The 26,158-nt window shown below is 33.7% G+C and overlaps 1 protein-coding gene, 1 non-coding gene and 1 pseudogene across 2 annotated transcripts; 2 read left to right on the top strand and 1 right to left on the bottom strand.

Annotated features, from left to right (window-relative positions):
• Positions 1-1,592: 1,592 nt before the first annotated feature.
• On the top strand, positions 1,593-1,699 carry LOC114385533. The gene has a single exon (XR_003660903.1). It is a non-coding gene; the product is annotated as a small nucleolar RNA R71 (small nucleolar RNA).
• A 9,802-nt stretch (positions 1,700-11,501) lies between these two features.
• Positions 11,502-25,952, bottom strand: LOC114385452 (potassium channel AKT1-like). Its single transcript, XM_028345538.1, has 12 exons — positions 25,491-25,952; positions 24,255-24,620; positions 23,262-23,319; positions 22,851-23,162; positions 22,263-22,508; positions 21,872-21,970; positions 21,441-21,473; positions 21,133-21,318; positions 13,669-13,863; positions 13,489-13,564; positions 12,444-13,007; positions 11,502-11,847 (listed from the first exon to the last, which is right to left on the bottom strand). Exons 1-12 carry the CDS (start codon positions 25,724-25,726, stop codon positions 11,591-11,593), a joined length of 2,628 nt encoding a protein of 875 aa, XP_028201339.1. The 5' UTR covers positions 25,727-25,952; the 3' UTR covers positions 11,502-11,590.
• Positions 15,469-17,096, top strand: LOC114385453 (annotated as a pseudogene).
• Positions 25,953-26,158: the final 206 nt, after the last annotated feature.

The following is a 26,158-nucleotide window of genomic DNA, read 5'->3' as shown; positions in this document are numbered from 1 at the left end:
ATCCCTCCTCCATATTCAAAACATAAAAATCAACAGGGAAAATCAGTTCACTAACTCTAACTAAGACATCCTCTATGAAACCAGCAGGATAGGCAACACTTCTATTAGTTAAATGAATCATCGCATCAATTGACTGCAAGGGACCAAGAGATAGAGAATTATAAATAGACAGAGGTATAACACTAACAGAAGCTCATAAATCTAGCATGACATTATCAAACTTATTGTTCCCTATAATACAAGGTATCCAGAATGTACCTGGATCTTTGCATTTTTCAGGGATTTGGGGAACAGATTTACCAATCAATGCGGAGACATTTCTACCCATACTAATTCTTTCACTTCCTTTAAGCTTCCGCTTATGAGTGCACAGCTCTTTCAAGAATTTAGCATATCTTGGAATTTACTTTATTGCATCCAGCAGAGGTATGTTTACCTCTACTTATCTAAATGTTTCCAAGATCTCCTTCTCTGCCTCTTCCATTTTTTTGTTGGGAATTGCTCTTGGAGGGAATGGAAGAGGGATATGCTGCTTCTGTAAGTCAGAATTACCAGTAGAAGATTCACCTGCATAGAAATTGTTAGGCATTTTACTTTTTAAATGTTTGTCATCATCTTTTTCTGGAGTAGAGTGAAGTTGGGCAGGTTCATTTGCGGATGAGGAAGATGCTACTGGTTGAGGTCCTTGATATTGCTTTCCCGACCTCGATGTAATGACACTCACATTTTTGGGGTTCTGGACAGATTGAGAAGGTAATCTGTCAGAATTCTGGGACTATTGTGGATTTAACTGTGTAGCCAATTGTCTCATCTGATTAGTTAAGCTCTGAATGGAGGCTCTGGTCTCTTGTTGAAACTGCATGTTTTGCATAGTCATTTGCCTCACAAGTTCTTCAAGGGAAGGTTGCGGAGGAGCCTCAACTGTTTGTTGTTTCTGGGGCTGTTGCTGTTGCTGCTATTGTTGTTGTTGTTGCTGCTGGATTGGTGGAGGAACATATGGTCTGCTTGGGCCAACAACATTCTGAAAATAAGGTTGTTGTTGTTGCTGTTGTTGTGAAGGACTCGACCATCTAAGGTTGGGATGATTCCTTCACCCGGGATTGTACCTGTTGCTAGAGAGGTCATAATTGTTCTGTTGTGGCTGATTTTGCTACTGAGGTTGAGGAGGTCTATTGTAGATGTTTGCAGCATAAGCTTCAGGCTTTTCAATTGCTCCAGATTGTTGCACGGAAGGGCAAAGGTCTGTATGGTGGTCGGCAGAGGAGCATAAACCACAAAGTCTTGCGACAGGTACAGATTTTTTATTCATGGCCAGTTGGGTTACCAGGTTAACCAAGGCATCTAGTTTACCTTCAATCTTCTTAGTTTCAGATGATGCAAATGAGTTTGTGGCTACCTCATGCACTCCTCTAATGACTATAGCATCATTTCTGGCGCTAAACTGTTGGGAGTTGGAAGCCATCTTCTCAATTAAATTCCTGGCTTCAGCAGGGGTCATGTCTCCAAGGGCTCCACCATTGTCAACATCTATCATACTTCTCTCCATGTTACTGAGTCCTTCATAAAAATATTGGAGAAGAAGTTGCTCATAAATCTGGTGGTGAGGGCAATTGGCGCATAGTTTTTTAAATCTCTCCCAATATTCATATAGGCTCTCTCCACTGAGTTGCCTGATACCTGAAATATCCTTTCTGATGGCCGTGGTCCTGGAAGCAGGGAAATTTTTTTCTAAGAATACTCTCTTGAGGTCTTCCCAGCTCGTGATGGACCTTGGAGCAAGGTAATATAGCCAGTCTTTTGCCACTCCCTCTAAAGAATGAGGAAAAGCCTTCAGAAATATGTGATCCTCCTGGACATCTGGGGGTTTCATGGTGGAGAAGACAATATGGAATTCTTTCAGATGTTTATGCGGGTCTTCACCTGCAAGGCCATGAAACTTTGGAAGCAAATGGATCAGTCCAATTTTAAGAACATATGGGACATCCTCATCAGGGTATTCGATGCATAAGCTTTCGTAGGTGAAATCAGGTGCAGCCATTTCCCTTAGAGTCCTCTCACGGGGTGGAGGTTGAGCCATATTTTCAGAATGTTCAAAATCAGAATGTTCAAAATTATAATGCTCAAAATCAAGATGTTCAAAATTACCAACAACAGAATGCTCAGACTCACTAGTAACAGAATGCTCAAGATGCACACTATGCCTAACTAATCTATGAAATGTTCTATCTATTTTAGGATCAAAGGATCGTAAGTCACCTGGATTGCCTCTAGTCATGCACTATATGCAGCGGTTCATGTGTTTCTCAGACATGGCAAAAGAGGTGGGTTAAAACTACGGCTATACTCAAACAATATCCAAATAAGCTGAAATTTTGTGAGCAACACCCTAAAATCATGAAAAGATAACACAAAAATTTTTAGACAAAAATTCAAAGTCTAACTATGGAAACTACCTAAGGAAAGATTAGAAAAATAGAACAATAAAACTTGAAAAATAAAAAAAAAACTAGTAAATAGGCGATTTTGGCTAGTTAGAGACCTCAACCGAGCTTTGTTGGGTTGCCATAATATAGGATAATTTTTTCTACCCCAAATACATATATAATAATAGTCATTCTGATACCCGGAGCAAAAGTTATGGCCGTTTGAAGTTTGGCTAAACACAAGTTCTCAAATTTTTTTGAATCTCTCAAATTTAGCCAAACCAAGTGTTCCTGGTATTTTTCACACAAAATATGAGTCAAAAGAACCTACCTCACCAAAATTCAACCAAAAATAACAACCTTAACTATCAAAACAAAAATCGCCAATTAAATTGTAAACAATTGTTGCTAATTCAGTCGATATGTAATGATGTGTGAACAGTAACACATAATCAGTCTCTAATCCTGTCACTAAGCACTATTCATAGCAAAACATAAAACTGAAACAGGGGGAGCGCTGAACAAGGGGTCTACTAAATTGCAAAACAGAACATCAAATAAAACAGAACAACGCCCTAACCAAACACACTAATACAACACTAACACAACACGAACACACTAAACAAAAGAATTAAACGTAAAAAACTAAACATAAAGCACTAGCTATTATGAACTTTTGGACCACTGCTCCCCGGCAACGACGCCAAATTTGATCGAGGTCATACCCGAATCAAATAAACATTAGAATGCAGTAACTAGGAAGTGATCCTAGGTCGTTTTCCAACGAGCAATGACTAACCAAATGTTCATAATATGCTTCGCTATAACAGTAACTATTGAGGGGGGGTGTTTGTTTTGTGAAATTAAGAACAAGCAGATTGGAATACAAAATTAATAGTATTAAAAATGTGTTGTTTCCTCTGATTCAGAAGCCATTCTCTTATCCTAGGTTATGAGGATTTTACCCCTAGCAGTTAACAACTTAATCCAACCCTAATTTAATTTACTAAGCGAAAATCAACTTAGGGTTTTCAATATGTGATTAAGCAACACATACACCAATTAACCCCTTGTTCATTAAGCACGAACATAATTTAAGCACAGTGGCAATTAATCGAACAAAAAGTGATGCAATCTTACCCCCCAAGGGCATTGGATAGAAGACTCCAAGAAGATTGGGCCAAAGATGCAAGAGAAGGCCCTAGGGTTCTCATGAGCCTTAGGGTAGATTTCTGAGCCAATGGGCCAAGGTTGGGTCCAACTATCTTTGTACATATTAGACTAGGATGTCATTATATTTGGTCCTTGTATTTAGGACTTCATATTGTAGGTAGGGTACCCTAGAAATATAGGATTTTTCAGCCCTAGTATTTTAGGGCACCTAGACTAGTTTTTGTATTAGGGGTAGTTTTGTAATTTCACATGCACTAAGTGGATATTTGATGTGTGTGGTTGGAAATAAATTTAATTGAATTGGTAGAAGCCCAATCCAATTAAATTTTAGAGGGGGAGGTGAGCATTTGCTTACTACACCCCATTGCCACATCATATAGTCACACTTTGTGCATGTCCTTCATGCTTTTCATGCCTCATGACACCTAAGCACACTTAGTGGAGAATCTTGGAATTGATCTTGGATTAGTGGGCTGAACCATAACTAAAATTCACTAATCATAATTAGTGAAATTTTGGCTCCACAAATTCAATTTCAAATTCAAGTGAAATTTGAATTTCCCTCCAATTTTGTGTGACACTTAGGCGATAAATAGAGGTCATGTGTGTGCATTTTTTTCAACTTTGATCATTTGAATATTAACTTCAGATTTCAGAGCTCTTTTAGAGCACAAAATTTCGTGCTCTTCTCTCCCTCTCCCTTCATTCATCTCCTTCTTCCTCCAAGCTCTTATCCATGGCCTCCTATGGTGGTGAGCTTCTTCTAGACTCATCTTCTCCTTGAAGTGGAGTCTCCTCTCTCTCTTCCTTCTCCATTCCGCTGCCATTCATCTTCCAAGGAGCAAAGGAATCCATTAATGAAGAAGATCCTAGGCCTACAAGCTCCAATGGAGCTTACATCACAAAGCGTGCACAGATTAACAGAATGCATGTGGGTTAATTGGTGAAGGGAAAACCGATAGGAGAGCAACATTAAAAACAGAACCTCAAAGAGAGTTATGCTTCATCCTTAGAGGGGAACAACACTAGAAATTTAGCCTTCCATAAGTTCAACAAAAGCAGATAACATAAATGAAACTAGAGGCAGAAACGTAAATGAAGCTAAAGGCATAAAACGTAAATGAAGCTAAAGGCAGAAGAAGGAAAAAAAATGAAATTGCAATTAGAAGCAGAAAATAGAAAATGCATTCACGTGAACAGTAATACAAAACGTAAAAACGTAAAACCCTAAAACTCCATGCACTCCGCTTAGGTATTTTCTCCTCCAGAAATAGAATAATCTCCTCACGAATCCCAAGGCTGCTATTTATAAAGGTCACTCAAAGTCACTGGGCCTAATTACATTATTCTGGCCCAAAATGAAATAAAGACTGAACAACATAAAATAAAATTGCTATCTCCTAATTAGAAATTAACTAAGGTAAACGTTGCTTTATTTGCCCTCTTTAAGTTCACAACCAAAATTCGGATTAAGTTCAATGTTTCATTAATTCCTGAAATTAGATTAAAAACATCAAATTAGCTGAATGAGCCCAAATAATAAAACTACCTAATTAATTTGACAATTAAGACTAATCAGTAATTAAAATGGTGCATAAAGGGTTAAGAAAATGGGATAAAATAATGACACATCAACTATGTGTGTGACTCTTTTCTGTATGCTTTGGATGTTCTCATTAGTGTTCATCCTAAATAATTCATATTCATGTTTAAGGGTATTGACTCTAGATCTTTTCACATCAATGGTGCCTTCATGTGTAAGTTGGAGTGTATCCCACATCTCCTTGGCATTTGAACAATTTGACACTCTAAAATATTCATCAATTCCTAGGGCAGAAGTGATAATGTTTTTGGCTTTAAGATTGTATTGAATTTTTCTCCTATCTTCCTCAGACCATTGATCTCTAGGTTTTTCTAAAGCACTCACATTGGTTTCACTAGTACTTTCATTTACTATGGTAGGGATGAAAGGTCCTAACTCTATTGCTTCCCAAATGTTGTAGTCTATGGCTTGAATGAAAATTTGCATACGGGTTTTCCAATAGTAGTAACCCTCACCATTAAAGATAGGTGGCCTATGGATGGAGTTTTCTTTCGGAAACATAAAATTTGAGGAGGCCATGAATCTTGAAGTTGCGAATCTTGTTGGATCAAGTGGCCTCGGAATAATTAAGAAGGGGAAGTTGAATTAATTATGAACGTGTCTTGACTAATTAAAAATCTATCCTTCTTAATGTTACTAGATTCAATTAGGCTTTTACAACTAAGTTAACCAAGTAAAGAACAAAAATAGAAACTTAACCAAAAGTAAAAGTGATAATTAAAAATACACAGTGGATATTAAAGAGTGTAAGGAAGAAGAAGACAAACACAAGATTTATATTGGTTCGGCCACAAATCGTGCCTACATCCAATCCCCAAGCAACCTGTGGTTCTTGAGATTTCTTTCAACCTTGTAAAAACCTTTAAAAGCCAAAGATCCACAAGGGATGTACCCTCCCTTATTCTCTTTGAAAAACCAAGTAGATGTACCCTCCACTTGAACTGATCCACAAGAGATGTACCCTCTCTTGTTCTCAGTATAACAATCCCCAAGTAGATGTACCCTTTACTTGTACCACAAAGGATGTACCCTCCAATATGTTGGGACAAAGAATTCTTAGGCGGTTAGTCCTTTGAATCTTTGTAAGGGGAAACAAAAGATTTCTCAGGCAGTTATTCCTTTGAAATCTTTTGCTTAAGGGGAAGGGAAGAATTAAAAAAATTCTCAGGCGGTTAGTCCTTTGAATCTTTTGTAAGGGAGAAGAGAGACACAAAAGAATTCAGGTGGTTAGTCATTCTATTCTTTTGGCAAATGAAGAAGAGAATGAAAAAGATGAATAACACAAGTTTTTGAACAAAGAACTTATCTTGGAAGAGAAAATGTTGAACAAAAACTTTTTAGAAAGATGAAGAGAAATGAATTGGAACGTTCTGTTGAAAGTGTTGAAAGAGATGAAAGAAGATATTGAAAGATTTTTTTTTTAAAATTCATGCCATGGTCACATATTTATAATCTCTTGATGACTCAATTTAAAGTTTGTGACTCTTGACAATTTCTTTAAAAGTAGTCACCTTTTAAAAATTGTGACTCTTTTGAAAACTAGTCACTTAAAAAGTTGTGACTTTTGAAAAAATCTTCAGAAACAAGTCACTTGAAGAATTGTGACTTTTGGAAATTTATTTTTTGAAATCAGTCACTGGTAATCGATTACCATTAAGATGTAATCGATTACACATCAACAGATGTGACTCCTCAGTTTAAATTTTGAAAATCAAAACTTTTAGAAGCTCTGGTAATCGATTACAAGTATTGTGTAATCGATTACACAAGTTTAAAATGATTTGAAAATGTTTAAACACAAGTTGTGACTCTTGAAATTTGAAATCTAACATTTTAAAACACTGGTAGTTGACTACTACCTTTTGGTAATCGATTACCAGAGAGTAAAACTCTTTAGTAATGAATTTGTGAAAACTTCTTGTGCTACTCAATGTTTTGGAAAACTTTTTTAGTATCTATCTTGATTGAGTCTTCTCTTGATTCTTGAATCTTGAGTCTTGAATCTTAATCTTGATTATTCTTGAATCTTTAGATCTTGATTCTTGAAACTTGTTTGACTCTTGATTCTTTGGCATCATCAAAATAATCTTGGAAGGCATTGCTTCCACAAGGAATTAATCACAAAATTACATTTCACACCTTCACATTAATCACGTGTTCAGAACAATAAATCTCAAGTACAACATAACATCTCACACTCACACAATTCCTTACCCATCATCACATAGCAAGTCACAATTATCATCACACAAATGTTATGCAATAGATACATTAAGACTCAATCCTATATGCAATGTGGTACCATGTTAGTGAAAAACAATATCAGGGCGCTTAGGAGTACATAACAAGATATACCATACAATGAGTATGTCAGGTCATTCACTATGTGAAATCATAAGGTGATCAGCTAGGGTCACTCTGTTTTGTGAGAATGCTCCAACCATATGGGATCAACATAGGCTTAAAGGAACACTCAAACCGAGTGTACTTACCCCCAAGACCTAGACTCTAAAGAATCTGTAAAGACCTCATCTTCCTGATTCAGGTCCAACCCCTAAAACAACTTTTGCATGCAGACACTGCTCATGAATTATACAATACCCATGACCTTACACTTATTTTCAAACACATTTAACACAATGCGCTACAATTTAACACCTCAGGTTCCTAACTTAGAACCCTACACTTTCCTTTTAACACCTCGCGCATTGCGCTACAATTTAACACCTCGGGTTCTTAACTTGGAACCCTACATTTTCCTTTTAACATCTCACACATAAACATTTTCCTTAAGGTAAACACTAGTTGAGTTATTGTATAATTCACAACTCAAAACACTTATCATATCAAGTATTAACCACACACTTATTCACCATCACATGTTTGCGTGTATCTTACAAATTAACACATTCAATTTATCCCTTACACACAATTGCATGATCCCAATATAACAATTTATCACGATAATCTAGTAAATCTTGTCCAAAACACAAACAAATTATACAAAAATGATTCTCACAATATGGAGAGTCTCTAGCAATTCCTAAGATTCCTCATGCTTTTTCTCTGGTTGCTCTGCTAAGGTTTCCAAGCGTTAGAGAGAAGGAGAAGGGATTGAAGCCTCTATTTCAATGTCTTTGTGCTAGGGACATTTATCTCTCCTAGATATTATTTCACAAATTCCAACGATGAGAATATGAGGAAATAAGTTCCAAACCTGGTGTTCAAATTTCACGATGATTGAACAGTTAAAGAGTCTGCGATCATAGTTCTAATGGGACAAATTTGAATATATGCGAGAAAAGAAAGTTACGTGTGAGGGACATTTCTCTTACAGAAAATATTATTTCACAAATCCCAACTGTGGGAATGTGCAAAAATAAGTTCCAAACCTGGTGTTCAAATTTGACAATGATCTAACAGTTAACAAGCTTGTGATCGTAGTTTTACTGGGACAGGTTTGGATATATGCGGGAAAAAGAGAGGGTTTTGGAAGAGGAAGAACGAAAAACGAATTTGAAAGGAACAGAGAGCATAGATGTAGAAGCATATATGATATGAAGTTTTGATTATGCCAAAGATAAGTGCTTCTCAAGTTTGATCCAAGAGTCACAACTCTTCAGAAAATAACTCCCAAGAGTCACAACTCTTCAGAAAATAACTTCCAAGAGTCACATCTGTTCAAGAGATTTTTGAATGACCATCAAAGGCCTATAAATAGGTGACTTGGGGTACGAAATTCCTCAGAGAGTTTTTCTGAATTGAAAATGTCTTATCCTCTCAAAAAGATTCCTTGGTCAAACACTTGCATATTCAATAAGGAATCTTGATTGATCTTCAATTGTAATATCCTTCTCTTAAAGAGAGAAACTTCTTCTTCTTCTTATTCAAAGAGATTGATTAAGAGACCTAGGGTCTCTTAAGTTGTAAGGATTCTTGAATACAAGGGAAGGGTCATCCCTGTGTGGTTCAAACTTTGTAAAAGGATTTTTACAAAGAGAGTGGAAAATCTCAAGTGGGTTGCTTGAGGACTGGACGTAGGCACGGGAAGTGGCCGAACCAGTATAAATCGAGTTTGCATTTCTCTCTTCCCTTATCTCTTTTATTTTATTGCAATCAGTTTTGTTTTGCATGGTTAAAGAACTTTATTAAATTGATTATTGCTTCTTCTGCTGCATTCTGGGCCTATCACTTAGAAGGAGGATTAAAAGTTTGTTAGTGGGAAATTAATTCACCCCCTCTTAAGTTATTAAGGCCGCTGGTCCAACAATAGAGACATATCATAAAATGTAAAAAATGACCTAACATGTCTCTATTCACAACTAGGGTACTCTCAGCCTATTTATTTACTCTATTTTATTATTTTATAAAAAAGAACTATATTTTACTCTTTATCAAATGAATAAATAAAACATTATTTTTTTTATTTTCTAAAAACACTTATTTATTTTATTTACCTTTAAAACATTGTTTTAATTAATAAAACTATTTCTCCTTATTTATTTAATTACAAAAGTCTTTATTTTCTAAAACTCTAATTATTTTTAAATAAAATCCTTTTTAATTTATTTTATGAAAAATGGGGTGTTACAACATCAGTACATAAATTATGGGATTCTTTTACCGTTTTAATCAATGATTTTATTACCAAATCAATTATTGCATTAATTTTGGATTAAATTACCATTTTTTATAAATGTGTTTTAATGTCAATTTAATTCTCTAATTCCATTTTCCTTTTCCGTGCTCCCTTCTCACACTATATATCACACTTCTAACATTGTCTAAAATCATCACAACAATATTCTCTTCTTTCTTTCTCATTTTCTTTTCTCTGTTCCTGGGGTTTGAACTTTTGCCCTTGCCAGTTTCTGTAGCTTTGCTTGGTTGAGAGGTTGTTCTTATATCCTAGGAGACTTGCGTAGGATTGATACCACAGATAAATCCTTGAGGGCAGTGTTACCACATGCCTTAGGAAGATATAGTTCGTGACCTTCAGCATTGGTTCCAACACAAAGTTAAACCTTTTTTCACTTAGGAATCCCAAACTAGCTATGTCCTGTGTCATTGCAATTGGATTTGTCAATGGAAATCACTTTGTGTAGATATATATTATCCTCTAAAGATACCATTTACTTTTGTAAACTAATATTGATTTATTCGCTAACTTCGTCTTTTGTATGATCATGTAGCTCTTTTTAAAGGATAATTATCCATTACCTCCTGTTGTACCACAATGGAAAAGATACTGCACACCCAAAGCCCATTCATGGGAAAAGCCTTACATGAAATAGATGCAAGCTTTCAACTCAATACAATTTTATTTATCTAGAGAATCTTACTATGTAAGAGACATTTCTATAGATTGAAATAATTTTAAAAGTTGAACGCGTATCCAATTAATTTTATGGATGTGTATCTCAATATGTAGTAGACATTTTTATGAAATTTGGTTTAATACATAAGTTATTTCTATCTATCAAACTATTAAAAAAATGTATAACAAAAGTATGATTTCATTGTACATTATGCAATGAAATCATACTTCCATTGTACATGCTTAATTGACTCCCACATGTACAACAAAATTGTAGTTTCGTTGTGCACTTTTTCTCAAATCTAGTAACACAACAAAATCACAATTCTGCTGTGCTAGTGGGGGTGCGAAGTGTACAATGAAATCATGATTTTGTTGCACAACGCTTTTTGCCTCTACTAGTGCAACAAAAGTGTATTTTCGTTGTGCATTGTGGAGGAAGGTATTTTTGAAATTTGGGAATGCTAGTAAGGGCCAATAGCAACCCTCCTACCAATTTCATAAGCTCATTTATTTAACAAACCAACTCAACAACTTCTTAGCAATTGCTTTATGCACCCTTTTTATTTGCTTGGTGCACCTCCAAATTTTTAATATTTCCTTCTTATCATTCCTCTCCCAAGCAAACCCTACCTGCCTCTCCCCTAAACCTCCATGACCACTGCACCACCACCCACCCTGCCACACGCATCACTATGACCAACAAACTTTTATGTTACACCACACCCACCATTGCACCATACCACCCTCACTTAGTTTTGGATTGAGTAATTTGTAATATAAATGTATTATGGATTGATTAATCCAGAATACATTTGTTTTATAGATTACTGAATTCGTAATACATTTGTATGTATTATTTGCATGCATATGTGGATCGATTTGCACATATACCTATTTATATATTATACCTATTGTATATTACTCCTTTGTTTTCAAACAATATAGTAACATTTTTATATGACAAAAATTTGGCAATTTGCAATTGACAAAGAGGCATAGTGTCAAGACACAACTGCACAATGTATACTCATAGAAATCAATTTATATTAATGTTATCTTCAATGTTCAGTCCTATGCAAGAATAAGAAGATCACCATCTCTTATAACATATATGTCTTCAATTTCAGCTCCTTCTTTGCTTAATATTCTGGTGGCAGAGTAATCAAACTTTTCAGCACCAATATGTAGCAATTCTTCAAGGGATTTTGGCAGAAAAATAAGCTTTTTGGCATGTTCACCTTTCTTTGGACAACTAAGAGTTACTCTGGCTAGTAATTCTTCCCTACTAATGTGACTACTTTGAGATGCGGTTGTGGAGTCTTTTTTATCTAAAAACGAAATCAAAACTGAAATTCAATGTTCTAAAATAAAAAGTAGTATTTAATGCCCTTGATCTCAACAATGAAATGAACTTCATAAATCATGAGTTCATGATAGTCATGTTTCCATTATTTAAGTTTAATTGAATTACCTCTCTAACATAAATATGAAAATGCACTTATTGGTATTAAAATTGTTTTTGTCAAAGCTGTGAAAATAAATCTTTTTTACTCTCAAAATAACTTATCTATTTATTTGTATGCTGGTTTCTCTCCTTATTGGTTGAAATGTCATTGGTACCAAATAACATTAGTGTTGACTATATATTTTAGTGGTATAAAACTACTACAATTTTTTCAGCAATGATAAATTGTTATAAAAAATGGTATAAGGACTAAAAGGTACAATTTTCTTATATAAGGGTTAAAACTTAATGGAAGCAAACTACAACGACCAAGTGAGTAGTTTAACCTATATCAAACCATTCTTGTATTTGATTAATGCAACACAAAAATTTGTTACTTTCTTTGCTTTAACCACTTAAAACCATGACATGCAAGTTAAAAAAAAAACATTAAATTAAAAAGATAAATTGAATATTTACCATAATTTGCATTTGACATTATCCCAAAAAAGGAATTATGGAAAGGGCTAACTCTTCTTCTTTGATGATTATCAAACCATGTTGGTTCTTCATTAGGTGGCTTGCTTCCCTGGGGAATGCCTGGTATAGTGGGTTCACTTTGATACCTTTCAAAAAAGGATGTTGTAGGAATAGCATGTGGTGTTTTCTTGTGTCCAACTTTCTTGAATACATTTATTATTTCTTCGTGGCATTGTTGATCTGCTAAAAACCTTGGAGTCCAGCCACTACCATCTTGTTTATCAATGTCTGCTCCATGCTCTAGAAGGAACTTCACTATTTCAACATTTCCTTCACACACTGCAGCATGGAGTGCTGTGGTTCCATTGCTCGTGGACTGTGTCACGTCCCCTCCACATTGAACAATATGCTTGAGTAATTCTAAGTTATTTTGCTCAACACCAACGCATGCAAGAGAACCTACATCACCAGATGATATATCTGCACCATTGTCTATAAGAAGTTTCATCACAGAATCATGCCCACCCTTGATTGCTTCCCATAGTGGGACATTTCCATCTAAGTCTGTATATATAAGAGTAGTTAAAAGAATATACCAATAAGAACAAATACCAATACTAACATACATAACTCCTACATGAAAAAAAGTTGTTTCTAATAAAACCAAAAGGTGTGCTAGACAAAATGATAATTTAGCACTGAAATTTTGTTTCAACAAAGATTAATTGAGTGATGAATTCGTTCTACATGGACAAAGTAATTCATTTCATGTGTTGAATGTGAACTAAAGGACGTTATTGTCATTAAATAAAAGTTTAAGGTCAAACAGGCTTTACAAATGGAAAGTATTATCTTTTGATAATTTAAAATGAGGAAAAAGCTACTATATTATTCATTGTGTGACATTCCAATGCTGAATGCTTCCATCATTTTTTTTCTTCTCTTATTTTTAGCATTTATGTTTGGAAAGGTGTTGACAAATTATTTTTTTTTTTTAATTTTTATTTTCAGTAGTAATTGAACTTTCAAAAGGCCTTAACAATACCTTTGATGTTGGGATTAGCCCCATGCTCTAGAAGCAAAGCTACACAATGGTCTCTGCCTTTGGAAGCTGTAATATGCTGTTACATGTGAAAGTAGAGTTGTAAGAGTCTAGTATAGTAACATGTATAAAATATAAACATATGTGTATGTGTTCAAAATAAAGGAAATAATATTTACTAACCAATGCTGTCTTTCCATTCTTATCTGGTTCATTTGGATCTGAACCCTTCTTTAGCAGTTGTTGCAACAACATATCATCACCTCTGCTAGCTGCAAACAATAAACTAATAGGCAAATCCATTTTTCCTCTGGCCAACATTGCTTCTGTTTCTGCCAAGATTCCTTTCATCAATGGATCCTCTGATTCATGTAAATTCTATACCAAAGAATAAAGCATATCAAAATAACTTAGATGATCTCCTCCATGGGAAACAAGTAGTTTGATGGCTTCAAAAGATGATTTGTGATTCTAATGACATTCATACAATCTCACTTTCACACTTAGAAATTGTTGGGAAATCAATGCCCACTGTTGGAAAATCAACGCTCCCACAAATAAGATTACTCACACTCACAAAGGATCTTAAGAACATAACAAAGATTACACCGTAGAAAAAAATAACAAACACAAGAATTTAACGTGATTCGACACTTCTTGCCTACGTTCACAGAATCGTCTCAAAAAGTATTTTACTATAACAAAAATGATTACAAGATTGTAACCCATTCCAAATAGTATATCATTCTACAAACTCGAGTACCCCACTCAATGGTTACAAGAAACGATAACACCCTCACACAAAGACACTTTTCTCTCAACAAAGTGACTTTGTTTCACAATCTTTCTTCTCACACACTCTCTCTTCATGTGTTGTTTTTCCACTAAATCTCTTATCTATTTATAGTGAAGATTGCCACCAACTATAATAAATAAGTTCTCTTGGAAGTTAAAACAAAAACAACTTCTAATGCATTTATTCAACTAAGGTTCATTTAGTAAAATGCAATTAATCTTTCACTTTGCATTTAAACCACCTAAATCTTAGTGATACAAAAATTCAATTCCCAATGTGCATGCACCTTATCTTTTGGCTTGAAACTCTACAGAAACTATTCTCCATATAACACAATAAGGGGACGCTTCGTTTGATCAAGTATTTTCTATTTTCATTTCCTATTTTCATTTTCACATCTTCAAGATTTAGAAAATATGTTTGTTTTAATTGTCTATTTTTTATTTTCCAAAATCTTTGAATCTGGAACATGAAAACTCCATCCCTCCTCACCTGCACACTAAAATCATCCTTATTAAATCCTACGCATTAACCAACACCGTCACCACCTCGAAACTTCATCGATCAATCATGACTCATGATCCCATCTCCTTCACCCTTGTGCGTAGTTTCTCCACCATTAATTGATCATTGTCTTCACCACAAACCTCAGTTACCCACCCTCATCGGACCTTTCTTTCACATAGCACAGCCACCACCCACACACAGTGGCATTTTCACGCATAAGGGCCCTTTTCCCTTTGCATTTCTAGCCCCTTGTTGCTGCCAGTACAATACTTCAGAGTTTCAAAAGAGAAAGGCAAAAGTTGTATTGTTGTTAAAATTACATGTTGTGCACTGTGTTTTCATTTTTTAGAAAACACCTTTATTTCATTTTCAATTTTAGAGTTTATTTCCAAAATATTTTCAATGAGAATGTTTTCATATTTTTGGTACTATTTTCTATTTTCATAAAACGACCAAACCAAGCAACCCCTAAAATATCTTATACATCAATACTAGTTAGTAGTCATGTAAAAATTTTTTACCAATCATGATCTTCTAATATGTAGTACTTCACTGTCACTTTTACAAAAATCACCTTCAACGACACTAATTCAAAGACGATTTTTTAAAACCGTTGTCACCATAAATGTGGCATTTTTATAAATAATTGAAACTATTCAACTGATGGTTTTATAAAATCGTCTTTGAAAGTTAGTGTTCAACGACGATTTTTGAGAAATCATATTTGAAATTCCTTCGCATTTACACTTTCATTACCTTTCACACGTGCTCTCTCAATCTCTCACGTAGCTCTCTCACTCTCACACTGATCCAACTCCACCACAAGTCAGAGAATCCGCAGATTTGGCCAAAGAATCTGTAGATCTGACATCCAAAGTTTTAAATACACTATCCCCTCCCACCTCCTCGATCGTGTGTATTGTGAACATCACTGCCACGGTCATCGTCACTAGAGTCCAGTGCTAGCTTTTGGAGCACTGTGCCAAATTATGTCGTGCCGCTCATCGTCGATTCAGATTCACAATGCTAAAAACCTGTCATAATTAGATTCACAGTTTTTATAAATCGGTCTTTGCAATCGACAATCTCTTTCTTTTCTTTTCGTGTTTAGGGATTTAGTCTGATTCCTCTGTGTTTCTTGTTATTGTGCAGGCATTACTTGCGTTTTCTTTGAATCTGATTTTGTTACTATTACCAAATCCAAAGAGGCTGCGTGGGATTTCCTCAAGCTTGAAATATTTGTCACCGATATGTATTGTTATCTTTCTTAATTCTATAATACTATATTTGTGTGATTTAAAACAAAATCAATAAATCATATACAAAACCTTCAAGTCCCTTTTCATACTAAATTAGCGATCCGTTTTCTAGTTCCTCCTTTTTTATATGGATAAGCTATATTATAGTTTGAAACTTGAACGGATCCAATTGGAAGAAATATGTTGTCGTATATAATAGTTGGAGCAAGTAGAATCTTAAAAAGAAAATAGCCAAGAAAAGTGAAAAGAAACTACATCAATTGTTATAAAATACTGTAGTTTTTTTGGCAAAGATAAGTAAGATATGTCTTTTTGAACATATCTTACTTATCTATTTGTGTGAATACAATTCTTCTGCATGTTTTGATATTTTACTTTACTAATGTGCTTTTATGGCCTCGGTGTTTTTAAATTTTCCTTGTCTATTTGTGTGAATATAGTTCTTCTGCATCCCTATGGCAAAATTATAATCTCTATGTATCTTAAACTATTTATTGCAGGGCTTGCTATGGTGTTTTAGAATTTGTGATGGAAAGTGGGGCCAAAGGATGCGAGGTTTGTTTATGGACTCCTAATATTGTATTGCATCATGTAATGGTTTGGTTGTTATTGTTGTTTGACCTGAGTAGGTCATTACTAGTGGAAAACTGAGAGCTCTGAGAGCCAAGTCCATGAAATTCAAGGATGGATACATGATTTCTTTTGGACAACCAGTCAAGGATTATATTGACTCAGTAGTGAGACACGTGCTACTAAGATAGGTTTGATTTTTTTTTTCTTCATAGCCACCTGATAGATTTTCATGTTGTTGGCTCATTTTCTTTCTTCATGGATTAATATTGCTAAATGCTAATAGGTTTTTCTTCATTTTCCTATAGGGTGCTCTTGGTATCAAGGTTAAGATCATGCTTGATTGGGATCCTAAAGGGAATCAGAGTCCTAAAACTCCCTTTCCTGATCTTGTCACGATCCACACTCCAAAGGAGGAAGAATACAAGTAGCCTCCAGCTGTATTGGCAAATGATATTGAGGTGGTTCCTGTTGCTTGAAATGTTTTTGATTGCTCTAGAGTAGTAATGGGTAGTACTTGACTTCCTAGTATGCAATCATTGTTGGGAAAGACTAGTTCAAAGTTTTGGTAGTTTCTTGACAGTTTCTGAAAGACTAAAGTACAAAGTATTTAAGCGTAAATTATTTTTTAAAATTATTATTCAACTCCATGTGCTGAGCAGTTCCAATTGTGTTAGTGGTTCATAATGTCATTGGTTTTGGTATGTTTTATTTTCCTTGTTATAATACTGTTAAACAATTTTTGGACGTGCAAGTGAATTGAGATACACATTTATTGGAGCTTTTTTTTTCATGTTTCCAATAATTGTGACTTTGCAAAATGGTCCAAATGCCTTGGATTTATCTATGTCTTACTCATGGAGTACATAGGAAGTTTGAGAAGGCCAAGTTTGATTAGCTTGTCAGCGAGATTTTATGTGATTTAGATTTCTCTGCCACCAAGCATGGCAGACTTTTATAACTTTCTGGCTGCTCAAACTGATTTGTTTTTGTAATATTTGAACAGTGAAAGCTTGTGCAAAGATTAAAGAGTAAAGTCTGTGGATCTACATCCAACAAAACCATGGTAATGCCTTATCCTTGGTTGTGTTTTGTGATTTTATCACTGGAATTATTTTAAGATATGAAGCTAAATTTATAACCAGCTTTATAATTTGCTACTCATTATAATTTGGTATCTCTTAGTATGGCATGTATAAGGATAGTTTTTGAACATTTGTCACAAATGGCGGTATGTTACATGGGAATACTGCTTATGTTATTCTTTTACTATGGAGTTTAGAAAGATAATTAAATAGTAGATACTTGAACTTTAGTTTGGTTTAGTTATCACTTTTGGCTCTGCTTCATAACATATAGTACAAAATGTTTCTTTTATTATTATTATTATATGTTTAGATGTTCTCTTTTACATCAAATAACTTAATAAAATGGCTGCTTTGGTCAGAATTCATGAACAAATTTATTGATTATGTTCTTCTTTCATACTAAAATTACATAAGTGACAAATATTGTTGGGGGCTCAATTGGCTGGAGAAGATATCTTGATCATCTTATCAGTTCACTATGTCATGATAAAGATATATCTAGCATGGAACTTCTTCTCTTACAGGTGATTTTTGGTCTCTAAAATTATGAGTATATTTGCACGAATCGTTGACTAAGTAAATACTTCATGTAGAGAACAAACAGAAGGAGAAGAGAAGAAATTTTTTACGTGTCACTCTAATTTAGTTTTGCAAGAGAAGAAAGATTTTGTAGTTGAACCTTTTGAAATAAAGATACAGGGTGTAACCATATATTCATTGATCTTTTTTTATAACAATTCATAGGCCTTTGAGTCATTATATTCTTTGAACATGCTATTAGTGGTCTTAGTACTTTGTTTGTTTCAGATTCTACGAATTGGTTTCTATGAGATTGTCAAATTACATATGCCACCTTATGCTGTTGTTGATGAGGATTTTTATTGGTTGAATTTAAATTTTTTTTAATGTTGTCTACTGCTAGAGATATTTTTTATGCTTGTGTGTGATTATTGGTTTGAAATTTAACCTATATGTTGTGTTAGAGACTATAAGACATTTTGGTCCATTTTTTTACCATGTATGTTTTCCATCACAATATTAATTGGTACTAGCTTGTAATGCTATAATTGCAGCTGCTTGACAGTTCATGTTCAAGAAAGAGAGCTTGCATCAGGGAATAGTCTTCGTGGTTATATCCACTTAGTTGACTTGGCAGGAAGCTATAAAGGTAACAGGTAAAGGATGTGTAAAGGTCATCTTTTTACTACACCAGAACAGTGGGAACAACTTTGTCTTGAAGTTAGAAGTGTTGATGTTTTCAGAATTCAGCTTCTTTCCTTGGTGTTTTTTTTTTGGTTTTATCTACTCTTAGTTCTCAGTCACGGCTTAGTTATTCTGAAGAATAATGAAGTTGTCATTTGGCAATCCTTAATTATGAAAATGAGGAAGCATTTGTGTCTCCTTCCTAAACCATTCTTTTCATTACCTATTAATTTGGTTAGCATTTGTCGGTTTGTTTTTATTTGAGTCTTTTTCTTATAGGAAGCTGTCCCTTAGAGTGCTTCAGCATTCTCCTAATTAGGTTGTCGGTAAAAAGATCTTCAGAATGAAATTGCAGCTTATTTTCCTACTAATTAAGCTACATTTTGTAATATGTATTACTCAGCTTCATGAATATGCTGGTATGAGCTTAATTTATGATTTTCACTACTTACATGTATGATCCATTTGAGTAGCCCATAAATTATTAATGAACTTGAAATGTGGCACATTATACATTTATAGGGTCTTTGTTTGGCAAAATGTTCCCTTGTTGAAAATGAATAGATGGAAAACTAATTTCAAACTTACTGGAGACTAGAGAGTGATATAGTTACAGCTTATCTATTTTGCATATTTGGATGCTCATGGATTTTCGTATTGGTTCTCTATGAGATTGTAATTTATAAATGAGTTTTGTCTTAGTTCCAACATATTCTGTTCAAGCATGTCAAAAATGGCTTACCTTTAACTTCTTAATATGCTAAGTTCTCTTTTGCTCATATTCACACTCCTTGAGTGGTAAAATGTGTTTATTGTTGTGTTTATTGTTGAAGTGAAGATCGAACCTCTAATATTGAGACATAAGTCAGTTTGGTCTGGGGTATACTATAGCAATGCAAGTCACTAGTCAAAATTATTTGAGTGCGTTATTTGTGTTTGCTTACCATTCTACGCACAAACAATAACATAAATATGATAATATGATTGCACAATCATTAATAGAACATCATGCTCGGGATTATAGAACCAGCAAGTCTTTCACTTTTTTTTTTTTCTGGTCACCATGTCAATAATTTATACATTAACATAAGAATCTTAAGACCATTTTGTGTTTGTATTAATATGAAGTCAATAAATGTAGTATATTTGGTTTTATATATCCTTTTGGATAACACACGCAGGTCTTCCACCATATCCACCTTCAAATGTTCATTGTTTTAGAAATCATTTTAAATGTGATTTTTTTAAAATGATTATTATAAAAATTAACAACTTTTAATTACATGGTAAATAGTAAAAAAATATATATGTAATTTATTAGTAGAACATTTTAATTAAATTTTATTTTTATTTTTTTAAATAATTATTATAAAAATTAATAACTTTTAATTACATGGTAATAAACATTAAAAAAAGAAAAAAATAAATATCTAAAAATTATCTTAAAAAATATACATTCTAAGATGATTCTTTAAAAAATCATCATAGAAAGTCTACTTCTTAAGTCGGCCGTCTTAGAATCCTTAATTTTTTTTAATTTTTAAAATAAAAAAATATTCTAAGACAGTTTTTACACAAACCGATATAGAGATCGAGTTTTTAAGACGGTTTAAAAATCGTTGTGAAAAGTGTTAACTTTGTAAGAGGACGGTTTTGAAGACAATTAAAAATTATTGTAGAAATTGTCAAATAACCGATGTAAAAAATCCTATTTGTAATACATCAACAAGATGTTTTCGAGAATTATTTTCCAAATTTATATTCTCTTCTAGTCTTTTTAAGATGCACCTCTGCAAATCTCAAAAAATACATATGTCAAGTAGCAAATAACTAAAAGGCCAAGTGTATCCTTGCTTTGAACACATTCAGATAACATGGTAAAAGATAGCTGATGAAGCTGAGATTTAATAGCTTTTGTCTTCACTAAAAATGAAAACATATCAAATTATGGTCTTTAATAGGAAAATTCAGGGAGGGGTGTAAAAGAGTCCTAATAGCTTGATCTATAGTCCATGCTATTGACCAGGAAAATAAGGAATTAAAACCAAAAGATTGTAACATTTGAAAATAAAATTGACAATCAAAAGGATGTGTATGAAACTAAAGAAGAAGAAAAAACACATTTTTTCTTTAAGTAAATGAATGTAAATACAAAACTAAAACAAGTAGAATAATTTATAGAAAAAATAAAGTTAACAAATCAAAAGATCTCAGTTTTATATACCTGAAGAAAATTGTTTATGATCATTGTTCCATCTCCAACATTTGAATGAACAAGATTTAGAAATGTGGTTCGATTCAAACGCAATATCTGGCTCAACCGCTTGGTCCGAACAGTAAACACTTGTGGCCTATAACATAACACTCCTGTTTCCCCAACTACATCTCCAGGCTTTGCCTCGCCAACAACCTGGTATATAATTGCATACATGTTTTGTTAGTCATAGAATCAAGTCATTTTAAGTGGTCAATCCAATGACATCACATAAAAGAAAGTAATGATCAATCAAAGAATATTTTAAACAAACTTGCCTGCTCTATTCCATTCTTATGAATGATAAGATCCTGTTAGTCAAAAGAAAATGAAAGTTAGTTTGTCATGTTTTTCGTTGAAATTTGTTATTAATTGGAGAAAGGACATTCAAGAAATTACCCATATACAATAAAAGGACAGTCATGGAATAATGTCTTCGTTGCACTTTTAATTTTCTTAGTTTCAATTGAAATAATGCCACTCTCCTTTGTTTTTATTTCTCTTTTACATTAGACTTCTACTTTTGAATCTTAGCAATTTGGAAATATTAAACAATGTTAAATTTATTTGATAATTTACTATATATTCAGATAATTCTTGGCAGAAAAATAGTTATTTTAAATACTACTCAAGAACTTGTGTGTGTGCATGCGCAATACAATACAATATAACTAAGTAAATAAAAATAAAGAGGAGTATAATATCTTACTGCAGCTCCAGTAATGAATATATAAAAGTCTGTTGGTGCTTCATTTTGCAAAATCACATCTTCCTTCGGAGGAAAATACTCAGCCTTCATCTCTGTGACCTTCAAATTTTGATATTTAAGCTTAGTCACATGAAAGAATGTATTCGTTCTAAATAGAAAGAATGACTAGAAGCAAAAATACAAATAATTATTCAAAAACTGCTCTCTTTTTAACATTATATATTATTGGTGTCTCTGGCAAAATGTTTCTCAATTACAAACTAAATTTTATAGATCAAAAGTCTTATTTTAAAATAAATATCGTCCATGTTTCAGATTTTGTTTAACCAAAAAAAGGTTTTCTTCTTTTAACATAATGGGGTCAAGGTTATAGCAAATACAAAAATATTACCAGTTGAAAAAGTAGGTCATTTGACACTCCATGAAATAAGTACACTTTGTCAACAATTGAAAAGAATAGGTAGTGTGAGATGCTAGACTGAATGGCTTTTGGAAGGAAATCAATGATCTCTTGATGTTGTAGTCCTTCTAAATCAGTTCTGTACTTCATAAGCAAATGAGCAAACATTTGTTCTTGTAAACGATTTGGCAAGTGATTCCTACGAGCGAAATTTGAGGCAGATTGTACAGTGTCTCTCTAATGTGTGACAAAGAAACAAACAGTTTCAATTAAAACTATATAATCAATGAACCTCTTTAAAAACAAAAAAAAAAAAGGAAATATGGACTGCATAATGTTTTGAGACTCTGAATTCTCTTTTCTTTCTTTCCCATAAAGCAAGGTTTTTATATTGTGGTCATGGCTTCATCACGATCATTGGTATTGCTGGAAATCTTGGTCACAATTTGGTCGCATTGTGGTTGCAGAGACCTTAGAAACCTTGGCATTGCTACCAAAATCACGATCGTGGACCATCTTCTAAAACCTTGCTTATAAGGCTTAACTACAAATAAAGCACGGTGAATAAGATATACTTACATATCTCTTAGTTCTTTCCGTCCACTGGACTACCATGTTGGTCATGTTGCCTATCAGATATGAGGTGAGTCCAAGATTAAAGAGCATATAAAAAATGTCAAATACCATTTCTTTTGTGTTTACAGGATGTAGATCACCATAACCAACTGATGAAAGGGTCACTATGGACCAATATATTGCTACTACATACTTTCCCCAAAGATTCTGGTCAATGGCATCAGGAACAAGTCCAAGCCACGTAGATTCTGGATTATCCCGTGCAGCAAGAAAATAGAAAAAGCATGCAGCAGCATGCAATGAAAATAGAGTAACCTACAATGGCATGAAATGATGACTAATAAGATAGGTTGTTTTATATTACCAAGGCCATAACTCTACGAGAAATTCACTTGAATATAAGTAAGTACTTACACATGTAAACTTGCAACAGCGCACCAAAAAGTAGCTATATTTCCTGTCCTTTTCTAATCTGGCACATGAAGGTAGAATGTAAACAAAATCACCCTAACTCAAACCAATATGGAACTTGTTTTACACCACTTGTCTTTACATCATTGTTTTATCTTTTCTAAAATGTCAAATCACTTAGAATCTAAGATTACTAATTATTCACATTCTTTTTAGCACACTCACTTTATATTCGTATCTATCTCAAGAAATTATCACATGATCAGGAACATGTGATTCCAACCAATTTTCACATGACATTTATTAATTCTTTTTCTCCAAGGGGAAAGGCTACAGCTAAGACCGGACAAGATGCTTAATATTTACAAGGCTCTGGTAGTTAAAGGCTGAGACTACCGGTCAAGAAATTAATGTGACTTGTGGAGTACAACAATCATTAGGAAATAATCGTTAGAGCTATAGTTATGAGTGCTACAGATGGTCTAATGAGAGGAATGGAAGTGGTTGACAAAAGAAACTCTCTAATTCTTCTAGTCGGCAGGACTACTCTAGAACAAGATCCCATCGTCTCACATCATGTAATAATTTCTGATCTATATATCTCTCTCTTTTCTTTTATATCACATATCCTACCATTATTAACTTCTCAACTTATCTCATTTACATGGGTTTACATCGGGTGTAAACCCCAAACATGAGCTTAAATTGCAACATATGGTCTTTGCATGCAATTACAAGTGTGACTGCAATCCTAATATAAAACCATGACTTAGAAGAGTGAAATACTCATTCCCCCATCAAGAAAAAGCACAAAAGAGACTTTTCAATGAGTGTATAAAAAATAATGTGAAATAATAAAATTTAACCTACATATGAGTTTAATTTGTTGCCTTAGAAAGGTACACACAATTGAGAATAGTTTTCTCGTACTTGGAAGTCTATGTAGGAAGTCTACAATTGAAATATCAGAAGGAAAAGTTTGAGTTTTGACATTACCTTGCAAACATGGCACTCACTCGATGGAGGCGCCAAAGGCGAAGAATATTGAAGTAACTATATATCTTAAGAGAAGGTGGCAAAATTAGAATAACAACTTCATAAGGAATGGTTGCAATGACATCCAAGATCAACCAGGACTTAGCATATCTCAAAGCAATGAGTTTGTGGTCATCAACTAGCAAATATGTGGACTTATCAAGGTAGGCAACGAAGAAGGTGAGAACAATGTCGATGGCAAAAAACCCATTTACAACATTGTCGGTTATAGCCACTGCACCCATTGATTTCTCAAGGAAACCAAATTCAAATGGGCACATCCAAGCAGTGTAGAAAACCAATATCAGCAGAAACTTGTTCCATAGTCTGCAATATCAATTATCATTATAAACAATATTAGGATCAAATAAATAATTAGTGATTTTTGTTGGTTAGGTACTTAAGATTATTTCATCATTTATGTTTTCTGGTATTTCAGTTGAGAATTCTGTTAGTAGGTTCATAGGAATTATTAAAAGTTTTTTCTGAATCTTTTAAGAATAAGAATCATAACATTATTAACTAACAGAATTCTCAACTCAAATGTCAGAAATAATAACTGATATGAAATCTAACAAACAAAAATCATAACTTGTTATTAATTATTTGATCGATCCTAATAAATAGTACCATCATATATAAATGTAAATAATTCCTCTAATCTCTTCTCCTTAGAATTCAATCATAACATTTTTACCCTAGACATGGTTATTTCGAATAGGATGACAATGTAAAAAAAATTATATGGTGAATGTATTCTGAATAAACTCTTATTTAATTCATATCAAAGAAGTTCAACATGTTAAGTTTTTATTTAAAATGATTTTTTTATTTAAATCTAACTAAATAACCAATTCATAGCTTTTTGTATAAATCTTTACTTAGTAATTACTAAAACTGTTTTGGTTGAAAGAAATGATTTTTTTTCCAGAAAGATAGCCATTGAAAATAATAAAAAGCAATTGTTTCATAGAAAAAAATTACTTGCCAAACACGGACTAAAACACGCACAGTAAAACAAAATGCTGTCCTTGTACAATGACAGGTTTTTGCCTAGGAGTTTGTACAAACTACTTAAATTCTTTACCACGAGGCCAATTCTTAGTGGATTAAAACATGCACAATAAATGAAATGATGTTTATTCACTAACAAAGAGATGGTGAGAAAACAACAAAATATTAATCATTAAATCTTACTTGTAACGACGATTATATGGTGAGACAATGTATCGGCGAAGCTTTGGTCTACCGCTGTCATTGCGGACAGCCGTGGCACCGAGAGACGGAAGAAGAATGCCTGTGAGACTATATTGGCTGCCATCTTCTCTTGCTTCATCAATCTCTCTCTTGTCTGCATCATCCTTGTCGTCGTCGTTATAATCACCGCCACACATCCCAAACATCTTCGTCTTCCTTTGCCGGCTTGATGACATTGTTGTTGGATTTTTGTCACACTTATTTCTTGTTAGAGAAAAAGGAGAGACACTGTGTCTCCCCTTCCCCCTTCTTCTCTACAAATAAGAATTCCTAATTAATAACTTCTCTTCTCTTTTCCTTTCCTCCTCGCCCTCTCCCTCCACCTCCTGCTCTTGTTTTCGTTGGTGGGCATAGGTTAATGATGCCATTTTTTATTCTGCGGAATCAATGAATCATAAACTATTATAAATAAAAGTGTCTATTGTTAATGATGAATGTAAATTACCCGTCTGTCATTATATATATGTATGTCCCTTGGCTTAAATCAAAACCCTTTTTCTTCTTTGAAGGATCCAAAAGCTATTTTCTTTGATGCTATTGGTTGATATTATTAGAAATACGTGTTTGTTAATATATATATATATATATATATATATATATATATAGAG

Source organism: Glycine soja, chromosome 14 (genome assembly GCF_004193775.1).
Source record: "Glycine soja cultivar W05 chromosome 14, ASM419377v2, whole genome shotgun sequence".
In the NCBI taxonomy this organism is placed as follows: domain Eukaryota; kingdom Viridiplantae; phylum Streptophyta; class Magnoliopsida; order Fabales; family Fabaceae; genus Glycine; species Glycine soja.
The sequence above is the reverse complement of the archived record's forward strand: the minus strand, read 5'-3'. Positions and strand labels throughout refer to the sequence as shown.

Coding starts and splice junctions, on each gene's coding strand:
- LOC114385452 (XM_028345538.1), bottom strand. CDS start 25,726: ATGTCATCAAGCCGGCAAAGGAAGACGAAGATGTTTGGGATGTGTGGC. Junction 23,320..24,254: donor GTGAGTGCCATGTTTGCAAG/GTAATGTCAAAA, acceptor TTCATGTGCCAG/ATTAGAAAAGGACAGGAAAT. Junction 23,163..23,261: donor GCTGTTGCAAGTTTACATGT/GTAAGTACTTAC, acceptor ATGCCATTGTAG/GTTACTCTATTTTCATTGCA.